At 41.9% G+C, this 18,580-nt stretch overlaps 1 protein-coding gene across 3 annotated transcripts in view; it reads left to right on the top strand.

Annotated features, from left to right (window-relative positions):
- MDN1 (midasin AAA ATPase 1) overlaps positions 1–18,580 on the top strand; it is a gene marked incomplete at both ends in the record, with an annotated part of 175,663 nt that overhangs the window by 126,214 nt on the left and 30,869 nt on the right. For all 3 annotated transcript variants that reach the window (XM_080700327.1, XM_080700326.1, XM_080700325.1), the window contains 14 exons: positions 240–386; positions 1,220–1,329; positions 1,957–2,030; positions 2,781–2,967; positions 4,942–5,104; positions 8,893–9,039; positions 9,482–9,605; positions 11,218–11,323; positions 12,090–12,205; positions 14,711–15,196; positions 15,445–15,671; positions 16,187–16,342; positions 16,438–16,604; positions 17,520–17,681. In XM_080700327.1, coding sequence (XP_080556453.1) covers positions 240–386; positions 1,220–1,329; positions 1,957–2,030; positions 2,781–2,967; positions 4,942–5,104; positions 8,893–9,039; positions 9,482–9,605; positions 11,218–11,323; positions 12,090–12,205; positions 14,711–15,196; positions 15,445–15,671; positions 16,187–16,342; positions 16,438–16,604; positions 17,520–17,681 — 2,372 coding nt within the window. The remainder of the gene's footprint in view (positions 1–239; positions 387–1,219; positions 1,330–1,956; positions 2,031–2,780; positions 2,968–4,941; positions 5,105–8,892; positions 9,040–9,481; positions 9,606–11,217; positions 11,324–12,089; positions 12,206–14,710; positions 15,197–15,444; positions 15,672–16,186; positions 16,343–16,437; positions 16,605–17,519; positions 17,682–18,580) is intronic.

Here is an 18,580-nt window from a genome sequence, read left to right as displayed (position 1 = left end):
TCCGCTGAGGTTTCTCCTCCATTATCTGGAGTCCCTCTGGATAACACATACTTTAATGCAGCTGTTACTTTTAAGTCAGTCACCATTTAGCTGTGACCTTTGCTTCAAAGCTTGACTTTAATTGTGGTCTCCACCTAAATAAAAGTCATTCTTTGGTGTATCCCATGGTAGACTGCATGCATGTTAAAATAGTGTGGTAGTTGAAGGCACATACACAGTTTTCTTTTTTAACTCCAAAGATGACAAACCAATGACCCTGATGTTGCTGGTCAGCACGTTACAAGCATTTATTGAAGGATCCTCTCTGGGAGAATTCCATGTGCGACTTCAGATGTTACTAGTTTTTCATTGTCATGTCTTGCTGATGCCGCAAGTTGAAGGGAAAGGTAAGATTTTTGGTTTTGCTTCTTTTTTCCCCTTTCTTTTAAATTGCACTGTTAAAATGGGTTAGGCTTTGAATTCTCTGCATGAAAAAAATGTGTTATTGCACACCAAATTTTAATCAAAACACTTTCAGTCATATTTAAATTTAATGTGATTCACATTAGATATTAAGGCATTCTAAGAAACGTCCACTGGTTATAAATGGAGCACTGATTAGTGAACTCTGGCAGAATAATTTGCCAGATGAACCTCCTGGGGACTCATGTGTTGAGGCAGTAGTACATCTTTTTGTATGCTGCTATGTATTTCTCTTGAAACCACTGCTTGATCCAGGCCATTATTGTGTTTTTTGATCTAGTGAGAGCACTGCCATATATATCAAGAAACCACATAAAACTGATTTTGGAAAAAACTCACTACAAAATAAATGTTGACTGTACCTGAATGAGCAATTGATGTGCACTTTTATATGCTTTTTAAAAATTGATGCTCTGTGTTCTTTACAATAAAATTTAGATAAAGAGTTTGAAGGAATGATTTTTAGCAGTACCTCTCTGCATACAGTATCTTTAAGAACAAAAGGACAACCCCCCGCCCCCCCCCAAAAAAACCAAAAAACTGTTATACGCCAAAATGAAAAAGAGAGTAGTGTTGTCAGCCTGCCACCTCTGGGAATTGTTAAACTCAGACAGGTTTCCTACATAATCTTTCAGACGATGTGGTGTACTCTGCTCTAAAGAGTAATGAGGAAGGATCATCACTGAAATATGAAGCTCATGGGGGGCATAAGTAGCACATACATGAAGTGTTTTTATTTCCTTTTTATTTCTTCCAGATTCACTTTGCAGTGTTCTATGGAATTTATACCATTATTACAAGCAATTCTTTGACCGGGTCCAGGCCAAAATAGTGGAACTCCGTTCCCCCCTAGAAAAAGAACTTAAAGTAAGATGAACATCTATCATGATTACCCGTGGGAGAACAAGATCAGCAAATCATTTCTCTTTGGTTCCCTTCTTTTGTCCATTTAACAATGAGGCAGAGGATAAGGGGAGTAGAGGCAAGTGTTGAAGCTGTTCAGTAGGATGCCATGATTGACATTTTGTGATCTTAGCTTTGTTGCTAACCTGAGGGAGCATGTGAGCAGTCCAGTGGAGTGGCCTCTGTTAGAATTTTCTCAAAGCACTGCCACAGGAGTATGTATATGCCCTCCTTTCCCAGGCTTTTGGTCCACCTCTGAGCTGGCCCAGGCTAGATGGGTCCATGTGCCATTGAAGTGCTGTGGGAAATGAGGATCCCTCTCCCCTCGCTTTGGTAATTTCCATCCCTGATAGGAGGGACATGAATGACTCGGTAGTTTCCAAGTTGGAGTATGTGTCAAATGACCTACTGATTGTCATCTCACTCTTTGATTTCTTTGGGACAAATATATGGTTCCTCTTTTAAACTCGTTTTGTTTACCAACACATAGATAAATAGAATGGGTTCTGGACTTTGGAAAATGTGATCTAGAAGGAAACTGAGTCACACTAGCTTTATAAAGCCATTTCTTGAACTTCATTTATCTTTCAGGAATTTGTTAAGATATCAAAATGGAATGATGTAAGCTTCTGGTCCATTAAACAATCTGTGGAAAAGACACACAGGTAATTTAGTGTGTGTGTGTGTGTGTGTGTGTGTGTGTGTGTGTGTGTGTGTGTAATTAGAAATTTAACCCAGGGGCATTTTACCTCCAAGCTCTATTTTTTTTTTTTCTTTATTTTGAAGCAGGTCCTCACTAAATTGTGGAGGGCCTCACTAAGTAGCCGAGGCTGCCCACAAGCCTGCATTCCTTCCATCACAGCCTCCCAAGTACTAAGATTACTAGTGTGCACTGCCATGCCTGGTGGTAATTTATCTTTTAAAACTGGGAATGAAACCAGATATGGTGGTTCATGCCTGTAAATATAGTACTTGGGAGGCTGAGTCAGGAGGACTGCAAGTTCAAGGCCAGCCTCAGCAAATTAGAAAAATCCTCAACAACTTAGTGAGACCCTGTATAGCTTGAAGGTAGAATGCCCCTGGATTCAATCTCCAGTAACAAAAACAAAACAGGGGTGACCAGAACTTAAAATTTTGTGTAATAGTAAGACTACATTGTTACCAGGGCCCGACTACAACTAGCTATTTATCTTGAGCAAAACAACCCCACTGTTCCTGGCTTCAGTATTTTCTTCTAGAAAGAGGGAATAGAATACTTGTCATGTTCTTTTGTTTAAAAAAAACAAAATGATTTTGAATATCTAAGGGGGTCGTTGTATATACAAAGTACAGGTAATTAAGTTATCTGTTGTAATTTTTATTATTATTTGCAATCCATTTTTTCTTCTTTAATCTTTGTTACTACATGGTGTCAGGACCCTGTTTAAATTCATGAAGAAATTTGAAGCTGTTCTGAGTGAACCCTGCCGGTCATCCTTGGTAGAGAATGACAAGGAGGAAGATCCCGACTTAGTACCCAGACCCACAAGTGAGACCTCTCCCATTCAGAGTCTGAACAGGGTGCTGAGGGAGGCCCTACTAGCCCAGCCAGCAGCAAAGCAGGTACTTATCTTGTCGGATGATGTATGCTTACTTCCCGTTCTTATGTGTAAGGAATGTCCTGAGAACTAGACAGTGAAATCTCTTTAAAACTTGTTTTTGGATGTAGATATAGCATTTGTTTGTCTGCCTAAACCTGCTACAGAATAAAGAGAAAAAATATTGATTCTGGTGCTGAAAGTTTAATGTTTGCTTATGGGAAATACCTGTTGTGTTGATCTGTGAACAGGGTGTGACTGTGTGTAGTGATGTACTGGTTCTTATGGTTGTTGATTACTATAGTATAAATACTCCCATCATAGCTAATTTCTAGCATCATAGTTAAGAATGTAGCAGAATTCCTAAAAATATAACCAATGTATATCTTCAGTGAGCAGTTCTGTTATGTGATGGCTGTACTCCTTCTTACCCTTGGTGTGAGAGCTCCAGGACTGGTGAACTCTCCTCAAGGGAGTGATCACTTTTGGCTTCGTACTGGACTTCCCACCCTGGTATTCACAGAATTAGTAATGGAGATCATTGAACTATTTTAAAATTTTAGTAGTTCAAACAGCTAACAGAGAGCTGGCATGGTGGCGCACGCTTGTAATCCCAGTATTTGGGAGACTGAGACAGGAGGATTGTGCTTCGTGGACAGCCTCAGCTACTTAGTGAGGCCCTTTGCAACTCAGTGAGACTCTTTCAAAATAAAGAATAAAAAATAGGTCTGGGGGTGTCGCTTGGAGGTAGAATGCCCCTGGGTTCCATCCCCAGTAATAGATAGATAGATAGGTAGATAGACAGATAGATAGATAAACAGAACAGAGCTGGGCATGGTGGCGCACACCTCTCCCAGTACTTGGGAGGCTGAGACAGAAGGGTCACAGGTTCTCAGCCAGCCTCACCAACTTTAGTGAGGCTCTCAGTAACTTAGATTCTGTTTCCAAATTAAAAGTAAAAAATAAAATAGATGCCAGGCGTGGTGGCGCATGCTTGTAATCCCCGCATTTGGGAGGTGGAGACAGGAGGATCGCACTGGTTCGAAGCCAGCCTCGCTGGCTTAAGAGACCCTGTTTCCAAAAAAAAATAAATATATAAAAAAAAATAAGTCTGGGAGTGTAGCCCCAAGGTAGGAGGGTTTCCAGGAACCCCAGTACCACCAAATTAATAATAATGATGATAATAATAATAATAATAATAATAATAATAGTAATAGTAATAGTAATATACAATAAAATAGGTTTGGGAGTATAACTCACAGGTAGAATGACCCTGAGTTCAATCGTCATCACCACACACACACACAAAAGCATAAAAACAGATAGCCATAATATGGCTGTACAAATGTCATATGGCTACCAAATTTCTTTTCTTTTGACTGTATCTGTCAGTTCATGTCACTCTGGTCAAAATTTTTGATTTGCTAATGATAATAATAGAGGAATTTCAGTGATTCTCCAGAAAAAAAAGCAACTATGCTCAAATGCAAAAAAGTTCTTCATCTAATATCCAAATTCCTGATATTTTAATTCTTAATTAAGAACTAGGAGTTGAGATTAGGTAGTAGTAGTAGTAGTAGTAGTAGTAGAAGCAGGATTTGGAGGACCAATTTTGCCTTGCTTGTGTATCTAAAAAACGCTGTGTTTTAGCACCTTAAGAACAATAGTTATTCATTTTGCTATATTCGTAGGTCAAAATCAGTCTCCTTGTGGCTAGCATAAAGAATCTTGCAGTGTGTGTGTGTGTGTGTGTGTGTGTGTGTGTGTGTGTGTGTCTTTTATAATTTTCTAAATATCCATAGTATATACCTATTTTAACTTTGGTGCTACATTTGTTTCGTGAGACTTCTGAGCTATAATAACTTTACATATGCTGAACTGGGGAGTATGTCTTATGTATGTGTATGTGCTTGTGTAGCATATAAATTTAGCACCCGTGCAGATTAAAGCTATTACTGTCACTTTGGGTGGTGAAACTAACCTGTCCTCTGTCTCATAGGCCATAATTCCAGAACAGCAACAAGGAACTGCTCCTTTCTCCGTGGAGGGAGGGCTTCTGTGTCGCTTGCCAAAGCTCATGAAACGAATGAGGAAGATATGCCTGTCGTTCATGAAGGAGAGCCCCCTGCCTCGTCTGGTGGAGTGCCTTGATGAGTTCACCAGTGAGTGCCAGCAGCCGGGCAAGGGTGGGACTTGTTCTGTTTTTCCCAGAGGCTCCAGAGCACTGGGAAATGTGATACCCATGTACTTTTTTGGTATCGTATACAGTGTTAAGATAGTTAATTGAATGAGCAAACAGGCTAAAAACAGAAGAGCCAAACACAGGATCCCACTGAAACACACAAACTGTCCTCATTTTCATTATGTCACACTTGAATATAAACTAGTGATATATTGGGCATTTATTTATTTATTTATTTATTGTAATACTGGAGATTGAGCCCAGAGGCATTCTACTTCTCATTTATACCTCCAACCCTGCTTTATTTTGAAACAGGGTCTCAATAGGTTGATGAGAGTCTTAATACTTGCAGTGACTTTCTTCAAACATGCGATCCTCCTATCTCAGCCTTTCAGGAACTGGGATAAGTGATATGTACCACCACACTTGGTTTAGGACTTACTAAGTTTTTAAGATGGCATCTCATTCTGTTGCCCAGGTCGGTCTCAAACTCTACGGTCAAATGATTCTCCTGCTTCAGCCTCTGAGTACCTGAGGCTGCAGGCATATGCCACCGTGCCCAGCCTGGCCATTTGCTATATTAGCCTTGTGTGTGCCAGTTTTCATTGGCCGGGGCCAAATGTAAAGGTACATAGAGATAGATTTCCCAAAGTCTAGCAATCTCCAGCTCCCTTGTTTAAAGAAAAAGAAAGACTCATCCACAGTTCTTCACTTTCTTCACTTCAGAGAAATGTAGCAGTTTCATTCCCCTGGCTGTTCTTGCTCTAAGCAATGAGAGAAGATAAGAGCCAAGATCTGCTCTCTAGTAGTAGCTGGGAAAGGAATCCAGATCTTAGTAGATCGTTTGGGCCCTTGGCAGCCTTTACCACCTCTCTCATCCGTGTCCACCTAGGGCATTTGATGTGAGGCTGGCCTTCTAATGAGGCTGCAGTCTGATATCAGGGAGTTCTTATTTATGTATTTATTTATGTATTTATGTATTTATTGTGGGGAGCCATTAAGGCTTTCCCCTAGATTGGTGTCTCAGCTGACTGTCCTTCGCCCAGAGTCAACAAGGTTTGGGGTTATGGAAAGTTCAAAGAGGTCTGAGAGGATCAGGTGGTGATGACACGAGGGTACTGATAGGCCTATCTGTAATGTGTGTGTTTTGTATTGGTCTTTATTGTATTCTGGTGGTGGTAGCACAAGAATGTTGATTGACCTGTAGCTGTGTATAAATACCTCGGGAAAAACAAACCTGGTGTCGGCACAATAAAGATGAGATTGACCCAGAAGTTGCATTGGCCAGGAGTGTTGGCGCAATAGAGAATACTGATCCAGGCATAGTCGTCGACCCATAGGAAATATTGACCCACGAACAGGGGTCGACCAGTAGAGATAGTAGGCTGGTGGCTCCCCCATGTTAGAATTAAAAATTCTCCATGCCGGGCGTGGTGGCGCACGCTTGTAATCCCCGCGCTTGGGAGGCAGAGACAGGAGGATCGCGCAGGTTCGAAGCCAGCTGTGCGCGCTGGCTTAGGAGACCCTGTTTCCAAATAAAAATGTAAAAATAGGTCTGGGAGTGTAGCTCGGAGATAGAAGGGCTTCCAGGAACCCCAGTACCACACACACACAAAAAAATCTCCATCCTCATGCCTCACTTCAGAACCCGTACTCTTCCCGGCTGGCTCTGGCAATTAATTAATTAATTTATTTATTTATTTTTGCGGGTCTGGGGATGGAACCGAGGGCATTCGACCTCCAAGCTACACCCCCTGCCCTATTTTTTTTTTTTATTCTTTATTTTGAAACTGGGTCTCACTGAGTTGCAGAGGGCCTCACTAAGTAGCTGAGGCTGTCCACAAACCGCGATCCTCTGGTCTCAGCCTCCCAAATGCTGGGATTACAAGCGTGCGCCACCACGCCCGGCTAGGGAGTTCTTAAATAGGACAGTAGCCTTTATTTTCCACTGCTCAAGGTGACCTGCTCCTGAGCCAAGGACAAGGATGAGTAGATTGTGGATCTGTGTGCCTCTTCTGGAAAGGGGGTCCACTCTGAGTGATGTAGAGGAGCTTTTCTTCTCTGCTACCTGCAGTGTCAGTGTGAGGAGCACAGCATAGTTGCTTCTGCTGGCTACTTGTATCTGTCTGCTAGGACTGATATAATAAAGTACCACAGATTGGGTGGCTTATATAACAAATTAGTTGTGTCGCAATAAGTCCAAGATGAGTATTTCAGTAAGATTATTTGCTTCTAAAGCCTTCTCCTTGGCTTACCTTCCTTCTGTGTCTTCAAATGGTCACTCTTTTATCTGTATGTTCTGTGTCTTGATTTCTTCTTTTTCCTCTTTTTGGTGTTTTGTGTTTTCCTTTGTGGTACTGGGGATTGAGCTTTCCAGGGGCATTCTACCTCTAAGCTACATTCCACAGCCTTTTTTTTTTATGGTTGTTGTTTGTTTGTTTGTTTGTTTGTTTGTTTTTTGCTTTGATACAGGTTTTTAACTAGATTGCTGAGGCTGTCCTTGAATCCTGTCTCAGTATCCCAAGCACTGAGATTATGGGCATGCATGACCATGTCCGGATCTGCTCTTCTTCTTTTGTTGGGGTGGGGGTGGTACTGGGAATTGAATCCAGGGGCATTCTAGCTCCAAGCTATCTACCTAGTTATATATATTTTTTTCGGAAACAAGATCTCACTAAGTTTTAGCTGAGGCTGGCCTTGAGCCTGCAGTTCTCCTGTTTCAGCCTCTCAAGTACTGGCATTATTGGCATGTACCACCACACCTGATTGATTCTTTTAAGGACTCTACTCACATTAAATTAGGGTGCATCTCCATTGTACTTTAATTACATCTTTAAAGGCCCTTTTCCAAATATAGTCACATTACTACATTTTGAGGTATTTAAGGTTAAGAGTTTAACAGGAATGTTGTAGAGGTGGGACACATTTCAGTCTTTAACACTGCCTGTTACAGGTTGGCAGCATCCTTGTGTTATAGGTACCCATGTGTATTCAGGTAGTCTGTGGGCTTTTGAAGAACTTGGGTTTGGGATGCAGGCCAGGGCTGACGTCCTGATTCACCCACTTTTTAGCTGAATTATAAGCCTTTAGGAAGTGACTAGACCTCTCTGCGCCTTTCTTTAAAGTCTGTAAAATGGAGCTGTAAGTAAGTGCTTCTGAAGTTGTGTAGATTAAATAAGCTTTTTTTTTACTAGGTTTATTAGTTAGTAAAAATACTTATCAGAAATTTTCCTCAAGTAATTAAAATTCCTAGTATAATACACTTAATACAGTTGGTCCTCAGTAAGTGCCTTTTTTGCTCAATTGCTCAATTACTGTAAGCTCTTCTTTTTTGTACTGGGGCTGGAACCCAGAGACATTCTGAGGCACACTCCCAGCCCTATTTTATTCTTTTATTTTGAAATAGTGTCTCACTAAGTTGTGGAGAACCTCACTAAATTGCTGGGGCTGGCCATGAACCTGCAATCCTCCTGTTTCAGCTGTCCAAGTACTGGGATTACCAGTATGAGCCACCATACCTAACTCTTAATTTTTAAAAAAAAGTGACACTTTGATTTGGGTTGCTTGTTCCTATTTTTCTGTTTTCTTGCATCTTTACCAGTTTAGTTCAGCTACATATTGAACATTTACCAAATGATAGGGACTGTGTTAGTTGGCCAAATATAGAGATAAATAGTGCCCTAGTTTTCGTTGTCACAAAAGGTCCTTGGTCTTGAGTAACGTGACCACTTTAATAAACCCCTGAGATTTTCATGTTTTTTTCTACAGATGAGGTGATTTCCTCTGTAAATGAGCTGCAGAGCTTAAAGGTGGACCCCTCAGCAGAGAAGGAGAAGCAACAGTCAGAAGCCAAGCACATTCTCATGCAGAAACAGCGTGCTTTATCGGATCTCTTTAAACATCTTGCAAAAGCTGGTAAGGTTCTCACCTGAAACACTGAAATATACTTGACTCAGGGGGAAGAAAAGTAACAGGTGATTTAGAGACAAGCTTTTGAGTCATTCTAAGCGTTCCAATCACATGCAGAAAAACCCTGTGATAAACCGTTGATGAATCTCAAATATTTTCTCTTTCGTAGTAAGGTTTCCTCAAAATCCGCATTTAAATTTTTCATTGCCATTTTTTGTACACTCCCTGCCTTTCCAAAAGAAACTGCAGCCCTTGAACTTGACTGAGGATATGAGTCACCTGTGCAGCCACTGATCCTATTTTATTTGGTGTGAGGCAGGGCCCACTTCTGCATTTCTGATAAAGATTCTGGGTGATGCTCTGTGTAGGATTTTGTTTTTAGTGGTAGGGATAAAGGAGGCCTATCTTCTCCCCAAGTTCCTTTGCTTAAATTAATGCTGTTTTCTAGGTTTGTCATATCGCAAAGGTCTTGCCTGGGCCCGTTCAAAAAATCCTCAAGAGATGCTTCATCTTCACCCATTAGATCTTCGGAGCGCATTGTCTATAGTCAGCACTCAGGAAGCTGATTCTAGGTTAGTTGGTTGGGTGGGTGGGTGGCTGGCTGGCTGGCTGGTTGGTTGGTTGTTTGGTTGGTTGGTTGAATTACAAATGGACCAAATCATTTATGCCTGTATGTCCTCATTTGCCAAAATGAGGACTGCAATGCCTCTCTCACAGAGTTGTAAAGATTAAGAAAGATACCATATATAAAAAGGCCTGACTCATGAAATAAGTGTAGTTTTCTTCTTTCTTTTTTTCCTTTCTCTTTCCTCATTATATGTACCACTCCTGTTTTTCTGGGGGTTTTCCCCATCGGTGTTGTGGTTGAACCCAGAGCCTCATACATGCTAGACATGTGCTCTACCACTGAGCTACACCCCTAGCAATCCTTCCATTTTCCTGAGATCTACTTAGTTGGTTGCTCACAGGTCAAAATCTGTGGGAAAATTTTTTTCACTGCCTCTTATATATTCTTGAATATGAGAACCCATGAACTTTTTTTTTATAGTACTGGAGGTTGAACCTGAGTATGTTCTACCTCTGAGGTATATCCCTGGCCCTGTTTTATTCTTTATTGTGAAACAGGATCTTGCTAAGTTAACCATGTACTAACCTTAAACCTGTGATCCTCCTGTCTCAGCCTCTGAACTACTGAATATACAGGTGTGTGCCTCTGTGTTTGACTGCTCATAAACCTTTGAGATAAACAGCTACTTCTATGTTAATATCTACACAGAGGATGTTATAAATGATGATTTGCATGCATTTTGTTTGCTCGATCACCCTTATAAGGCTTTAAATTTTAATTTAAGACAACGTTGTAAAAAAGGAACAATTCTAGGCTGGGCGTGGAGGTGCACGCTTCTAATCCAAGCATTTGGGTGGCTGAGACAGGAGCATTGCAGTTCACAGACAGCCTCAGCTACTTAGGCCCTTTGCAACTCAGACCCTGTTTCAAAATAAAGAATAAAAAATAGGGCTGGAATGTAGCTCAGAGGTAGAATGCCCCTGGGTTTCATCCCCAGTACTGGGGGAAGGGGGGAGGAGAAGAAGAAGAAAAAGAGTAATTTTACACTAGCATTGGACTTTTAGTTTTTTGAGATAGCCTGCCAAGAGTAATTTTACACTAGCATTGGATTTTAGTTTTTTTGAGATAGCCTGCCAAGTTTCTCTTTGGTTAACAGTTTGCCGTAGCTGAGTCATGGTTCTCCTTTGACAGGACATGTGCTCTCCAGTTTACTTTAGTCCCCCAACAACCCCTGTAGCGTTCCCCACATTGAGGTCAGCTGTCACTGCCTTGTATCATTTTGGGCTTGGCTGCCATTAATCACTTATGTCATCTGTCTAGCTCATGTGAGCATCAGAATTTATAACCTCTAGCCTCTACTGCCAAGATAGTTATAATGTTATATTGAGTAAACTATATCATCATCATAATTTATTTTTGTATGATACTACTACTAAATGTACAATACATCCTTTTTGTAAAGGAATAGGAGTGATTAGATAAATTCTTATAGAAATAAATCTATGCAGAGTGTAGGTTTGGGGTTGTGGCCAAATAATACCAATCTCTGAGTCTTTGGGATCTGGAGTGGGATATTTTGGTTTTAATCAAGTAAATTATGTTAATTTCTTTTTCAGGCTTCTTACAGAAATCTCGTCTTCATGGGATGGGTGCCAAAAATATTTTTATCGCTCTCTTGCACGGCATTCCAGACTTAACACAGCCCTAGCAACTCCTGCCAAGGTAGAATGTTAGAACATGGGAATTGCAAGGTCCTAGGGAAAATCCTATTCATCTCAGGGCAGCATTCTCAGACCTTGTCGAGTGATAACAGCCCATTAGTGGAAGTGACTGAGCTTTTGCAGAATATCGTTAAACTCAAAATATGATAAATCAATGATTTTGGGTTAACCTATAGAACTGTTTTGGGTTTATTTTCTTTTGGGACTCGAGATTGAACCCTGGGCCTTGTGCATGCTAAGTAAGCATTCTTTCACTGAGCTATATCCTCAGCCCTTTTTTGTATTGAGACAGAGTCTCACTAAATTGCCTAAGCTGGCCTCAAACTTGTGATCCTTCTGCTTCAATCTCCTGAGTAACTGGGATTACAGGCACACACCACCAAGACCTGCATAGAGCATCTTATGATATGTTTTTCATATATAGTTGTCAACAAGAACAAATATATAAGAAATTATAAAAGAAAAACTTCACAATGAGAATGTTCTTATCTTTTGTAACCCTTGTGAGTTGAGAAAACTCCACTAATGCTCTTTTTTTAAATGGTAAACCTAGTTGCTATTAATGGAATATCAGTGATCTGCAAAAGTGGAATCTGAGAATCACTATAAAAAAGATGCCTGTATTGCCTCTAGAATGCAGCGTAGCTTGTATCAATAAGGGACTCTACCCCACAGTGTGTTCCTGGAAATGGCAGCTTTGTAGTGGAGCCTCCATGGGCGGTGTTTGCCAGCAACACCTTCAGCATGCTTTTCCTTCTTTCTGCCAGGAGATGGGCATGGGCAATATTGAGAGGTGTAAAGGGTTCTCGGCTCATTTGATGAAGATGCTCATTCGACAGCGGCGCTCCCTGACCACGCTGACTGAGCAGTGGATCATTCTCAGGTATGAGCTGATGAGAAGGGCAGTGACATAAATTAGGAACAACTATGTAAGCCATATCCGAGTTGCTGCCCATGGAGAGAGGAATAAGCCCTGTTCTCAAATGAATTTAAGGCCTAAAGAGGCAGATGGAGCTGCTTTTGGCTCCACAGTTCCACAGCAGTTGATACTATGCATCTTGGAAGAAGTGAGGCTTGGAGAATGAATTCGGGGCCAAATTGGACAGTGAACATTTTCATGGTTGAACTACTCGTAGGTCTAGAAGGAGTACACTGTTTAATGAGAGTCCCTGTGGGCAGATAAGGTAATATTCATGGCATTGGGATGTTGTAGTCTCTGGACATAAGTCAAGTTTGAGTTGGCTTCTGTTAATGAGGGTTTTGGGATCCGTTAGTGGCAATCTGCTGAGCTATATATGTATATTTATATTCATCCATGGAAACATGTAATTAAAAGATAAAGACAAGCTGGGCGTGGTGGCACATGGTTGTATCCTAGTACTTGGAAGCCTGAGGCAAGAGGATGGCGATTCTTAGCCAGCCTCAGCTACTTAGTGAGGCCCTCTACAACTTATGAAACCCTCTTTAAAAATAAAGAACAAAAAATAAGGCTTGGGGGTGTAGCTTAGAGGTAGAATGCCCTTAGGTTCCATCTCCCAGAACCACCAAAAAAAAGGGGGGGTTAGGGGGAGGAAACAGGGCATGGTGACATACACTTGTGATCCCAGCATTTGGGAGGCAGAGACGACAGGAGGATCATTGTTCGCGGACAGCCTCGGCTACTACTTAGTGAGGCCCTGTTTCAAAATAAAGAATTTAAAAAAAAAAAAAAAAGGCTGGGGATGTAACTTGGAGTTAGAATGCCCCTGGGTTCTATCCAGTACCACACACACAAAAAAAGGACAAACTGGGTATGGTGGCATATGCCTATAATCCCAGTACTTGGGAGACTGAAACAGGATTGCCGGTTTGAAGCCAGCCTCAAAACTTTAGCAAGGCCAGGTGTGGTGGCGCACGCTTGTAATCCCCGCGCTTGGGAGGCGGAGACAGGAGGATCGCGCTGGCTTAGGAGACCCTGTTTCCAAAAAAAAAAAAAAAAAAAAAGTATAAAGTAGGTCTGGGGGTATAGCCCGGAGGCAGAAGGGCTTCCAGGAACCCCAGTACCACAAAAAAAAAAAAAACTTTAGCAAGGCCCTCAGCAATTTCATGAGGCCCTGTTTTTAAAATATAAAGGGCTGAAGGTGTAGCTCAAAGGTAAACAGCCCCTGGGTTTAACCCCTATTACCAAAAAGGTTTGGGAATGTAGCGTGGGGGTAAAATGCCCTGGGTTCAATCCCCAGTATCAAAAAGAAAAAGATGTGCAATTAAAAAGTGTGTTTTTCTCAGGTATTCTTCCTTTTCTTTTCTCCTTCCTTTCTGCCCATGATCCTCCCTAAGCCTCTAGTGCTGGGAATCAAGCCCAGGGCCTCGATTATGCCATACAGGAATCTACCACTGAGTTACTCCCCAACCTTTTTTTCTTCTTAATTACCTGAGAAATCCCATTTTTATTCAGAACCATACATAGAGTTTTACTATTAAAAACAACAGGGTGGCCAGGCGTGGCCGCACACCCTTGTAATCCCCGCGCTTGGGAGGCGGAGACAGGAGGATCGCACAGGTTCGAAGCCAGCCAGCCACGCTGGCTTAAGAAACCCTGTTTCCAAATAAAAAAGTATAAAAATAGGTCTGGGAGTGTAGCCCGTAGGTACATAGGTTTCCAGGAACTCTAGTACCACCCAAAAAAAAAAAAAAAAAAAAAAGGTGAATTGGGCATGGTGAATCACGCTTGTAATCCTAGTACTTGGAAGGTTGAGACAGGAGGATCACAGGTTTGTGGCCAACCTCAGCAACTTAGTGAGACCCTGTTTCAAACTAAAGAATAAAAAATAGGACTGGGAGTGTGGCTAGAAAGTAGAATGCCCCTGGATTCCATCCCCAGTGCTGCAAAAAAAAAAAAAAAAAGAACCACAACACAGCTGGGTGTGGTGGCACACGCTTGTAATCCCAGCATTTGGGAGATTTGAGACAGGAAGATCTTGGTTCGCGGCCAGCCTCAGCTACTTAGTAAGACCCTCTGCAACTGATCCTTGTTTCAAAATAAAGAGTAAAAATAGGGCTGGGGGGCCGGGCGTGGTGGGCACACGCTTGTAATCCCCGCGCTTGGGAGGCAGAGGCAGGAGGATAGTGCAGGTTTGAAGCCACCGCACTGGCTTAAGAGACCCTGTTTCCAAATAAAAATATAAAATAGTTCTGGGAGTGTAGCCCGGAGGTAGAAGGGTTTCCAGGGACCCCAGTACCAACAACAACAACAACAAAAATAGGGCTGGGAGTATAGTTCAGAGGTAGATTGCCCCTGGGTTCCATCCCTAGTACTGGGGGGAAAAAGAAAAAAAAAAAAAAAAAGCACAACACAGCATGGTAACATGGTTAAAGATGCCATTGTGTTTTCATGTGATTTTCTACACAGGAATCTTCTCAGCTGTGTGCAGGAGATTCACAACAGACTGGCAGGGCCCCTGGTCTACTCTGTGGCCTTCCCACCTCAGGACAGTGTGCAGCAGTGGACAGAGAGGCTGCAGCACCTGGCTATGCAGACGCAGATCCTGCTCCAGCAGCTCTCCTGGTTCTTCCAGTGCTGTCCCAGTGTAAGGCCAGCTGCAGGCAACAGCAGTGCTCCAGTGCAGGATCAGCCTTCTGTCTCCCACCCAGAACCACCAGAACTCACCAAGGGACGGCTACTTGGGGTAGTTCCAGACCTAAATCCCCCTGATCTGAGTTATCCATCTCCAGTACCTGGAAGTCAGCTTCCTTCTGGTTGCCGGATGCAGAAACAAGACCAGCTTTGGCAGCAGTCAGTTGCAAGGTTAACAGAGATGCTAAAAACCATTGAAACAGTGAAAGCTGATGTTGACAAAATTAGGCAGCAGTCTTGCGAGACTCTCTTTCATTCTTGGTGAGTATAGGTCTTTACTTTTCCTTTGTGTGCTTATTTGAAGTTTAGTCATTGATAAAACTTAAATTCTGAACAGAATCATGCTTCTGCACAATCCTTTGTTATTCATGATACTTTGTGGACTATTTCTTGCTGTAAACCTTCAGATAAACCTGAGTTTTGCCCTGCATACATCTTAGTGGTTAGAGGGAAAGGGTGTGTATGTGTGTGTGTCCCTTCTTTTTAACATTGTGGCATTTCTGTTACAGGAAAGATTTTGAAGTTTGTTCTTCTGGGCTGAGTTGCCTGTCCCTGGTATCAACTCATTTGCAAGGCCTGGAGTCCTTATTCATTGTTCCAGGAATGGGGGTTGAGCAAACAGACCCACAAATGGCATTAGTTGAAAGCCTTCAGTATGTAAGAGGAGAAATCAGCAAAGCTGTAGATGACTTTACAACTTGGAAAACACGTCTGCTAACTTCAGGCAGCCAAGGAGGTAACGATTATTCAGGAAGGAAGTAAAAGCCCAGTGTAAAAATAATGTCTAGATTTTGTTTGCTTTTATATGTACCTGTTGGGTTCTAAGGCAGGGAGTTGTGGTTAGAGTCCATAGCTCACAACTTTTTTTACCTCATTTGCTTGAATGCCTTGTCTTTAGATGGTCATCATGTTGCATGCTGTGTAGCACCTGTATAGAAAGGCAGCACAGGCTAACTCATCTATGACATTTCCCTTAAGCTAAAAAGCGTAGAGCTAAAGTGTGGACTAATTTGGTATTTATGCCCATCATCTTAAATATTATTTTCATATTTTTGCATGCTTTTGGCAAAGGAATTTGTCTTCTTCATTTTTGCATCCAGCACAGCTTGACACAGTGGCTCACCAATACTAAGTTCTTAACTGGTAGCCATTTGTTCAGCTGACTCTTCTCATGATCTCCAGGAGCAGTAGTGATTTATCAGAGCAAGTGATTGGTGTTTGTTATTGTTTTGTACTCGTGTTACTTATTAGGAAACCAAATGTTGGATGAAGGCTTTGTGGAAGATTTTTCGGAGCAAATGGAAACTGCCATCCGGGTAATCCTCTGTGCCATCCAGAACTTAGCAGAAAGAAATGGTAAAAAAGCAGAAGAGAGATCTGACCAAAAAAGGCCACAAGAAAAAGATGGTATGTCTGGAATCAGGCAATAGAAGACTGCATGAATAGAGATGAAAAGATTTATTTCTGTTGTTCATCATGTCATTGTTCTTTGTTAATGCAAGGAACAGGGTTTGAGAGATTGCAACCAGGACATCTAACAGAACTTTTAGAGAATGACATCTGGGCCAACGTGAGCACTCTACATGTGCAGAAAATAATTTCTGCTGTCTCTGAGCTGGTGGAGAGGCTAAAATCGTACTGTGAGGATGGCACGTCATCTAAGCACACGGTAACCAGCTGTTGTTTACAAGTTTCTTGCTCTTCAGAGTGGGCTGAGCAAAGACAGAGTTTCACCTCACTTCATGTGGAAGATCACTAAGAATTTAATCTACTTTTAAATCTAAACATCATTGACACCTTTTACTAAAAGCTTAACGTCTGTTCACAGAGGGTTAGAATTGTTAGATATATGTCTAAAAATTAACAATCTAGGATCAGGGACACCAAGGTATCTGGTGTTAATAGTGTATGTTCCTGCTGTCAGTGAGACTTACCGGCCATCGTCTATGAACATCATTCCCTCCATAAGCTAGCAGAGTGAAATTATAGTCTCTGCAATAAGTCCAGAGAAGCAGTTTATTTTGCAGGACATGATATGTTATTCTGTAGCATTGCCTCCAGTGCCAACTTTGATTTCCTAGTAGAATTTATTTAAAATATTTTTATCTTAAAAACACTCATAAGTCATTGACACTTCAGAGCTTAAAGTGTACTTTTATGAGGTTGTATAGATAAGGAAGAAATTTCAATGAGCTATATGGGGGCATGGCATCTAAACACACACGCAGTTTGTCATTAGTGGCACTTAGCACATTCATAAAGTCATACAGCTGCTATCTAGTTCCAGATTGTTTTTATCATTCAAAAGGAATAGCAGAGCCGGGCGTGGTGGCGCACGCTTGTAATCCCCGCACTCGGGAGGCTGAGACAGGAGGATCGCGCAGGTTCGAAGCCAGCCTCAGCTACTTAGTGAGGCTTTCAGCAACTTAGTGAGACTCTGTTTCCAAATAAAATATAAAAAAGGTCTGGGAATATAGCTCAGAGTAGAAAGCCTCTGGGTTCCACCCCCAGTACCACAAAAATTAAATAAAATAATAAAAGGAATAGCAGTATGAGTAGGCCTTTTGGTTTGTCTTGCCCCCAGTTCTTCAACCAGTCCTGCTGCTTGCTGGTGCGCCTGGTGCCCATGCTTTGCAGCTTCTCAGACCTCGTCCTCTTCTTCCTGACCATGTCTTTGGCAACTCACCGGAGCACTGCGAAGCTGCTTTCTGTGCTTGCCCAGATCTTTACGGAGCTCGCCCAGAAGGTAAGGACTGTTTGTATGGAATACTATTGAGGAACAGGGCTCAATATTTTTCAGCCCTCACAGTGTTGGGTTTCATGGACTTTTATTTTAGACCATCACAAATAGGAAGTAATTTGCTCTTGAGCTATCTGGCACCCTTTTGCTAAGAATTTTCCACAAAGGTTTTGGAACTTGCAGAACTTCCAATGATCATTTCCCTCAATTCCAGGAGCTTTCTAAATATGCTTCTTTCTATTTAACACATCCTTCCCTGTCCCCAGTTTGAAGTCTTCAGACAACTCTTGAGGTAGGCCTTTAGGATAAATCCTTAAGGCTATTTGGGTTTTGTTTGTTTTTAAGCCATTTACATGTAATTATGATTGAGTGATACAGTGATCTGGTCTTGGTGGTGCATGTAATCCCAGCATTTGGGAGGCTTAGACCGGAGGATCGTGGTTCACGGACAGCCTCAGCTACTTAGTGAGGACCTCCGCAACTTAGTAAGATCCTGTTTCAAAATAAAGAATAAAAAATAGGGCAGGGGGTGTACCTCATAGGTCAAATGCCCCTGGATTCTATCTTCAGACCTGCAAAAAAAAAGTGATACAGTGGTTCTTGCTGTTAGGAGGAGGGTTTTTCTTCAATAAGGAAGTCGCTTGTTCATTCATCTATGTGCTCAGGACTCTGAAAGCACGCAGACTCTATAGAGACCCTGCTCATGAAGTCCAGGGGTAGGAGACAGTGAGACCTACCAGAGAGAACTGGGTATAGCAGGTCCAGTCATGGTGGTGTCCAGTTCTTGGGCTCGGAGTTCATCATTTAACCTCTTCAGGCCTCAGTGTCCTCATCTGTGAAGTGATATGTATAGTTGTTAGCATTTTGCGAGAATTATATACAAATGGGTATATAAGTTTTGTTTC

The sequence above is a fragment of the Muscardinus avellanarius genome, assembly GCF_963383645.1.
Source record: "Muscardinus avellanarius genome assembly, chromosome: 8".
NCBI classification, from domain to species: domain Eukaryota; kingdom Metazoa; phylum Chordata; class Mammalia; order Rodentia; family Gliridae; genus Muscardinus; species Muscardinus avellanarius.
This window is presented reverse-complemented; position numbering and strand designations above follow the sequence as displayed.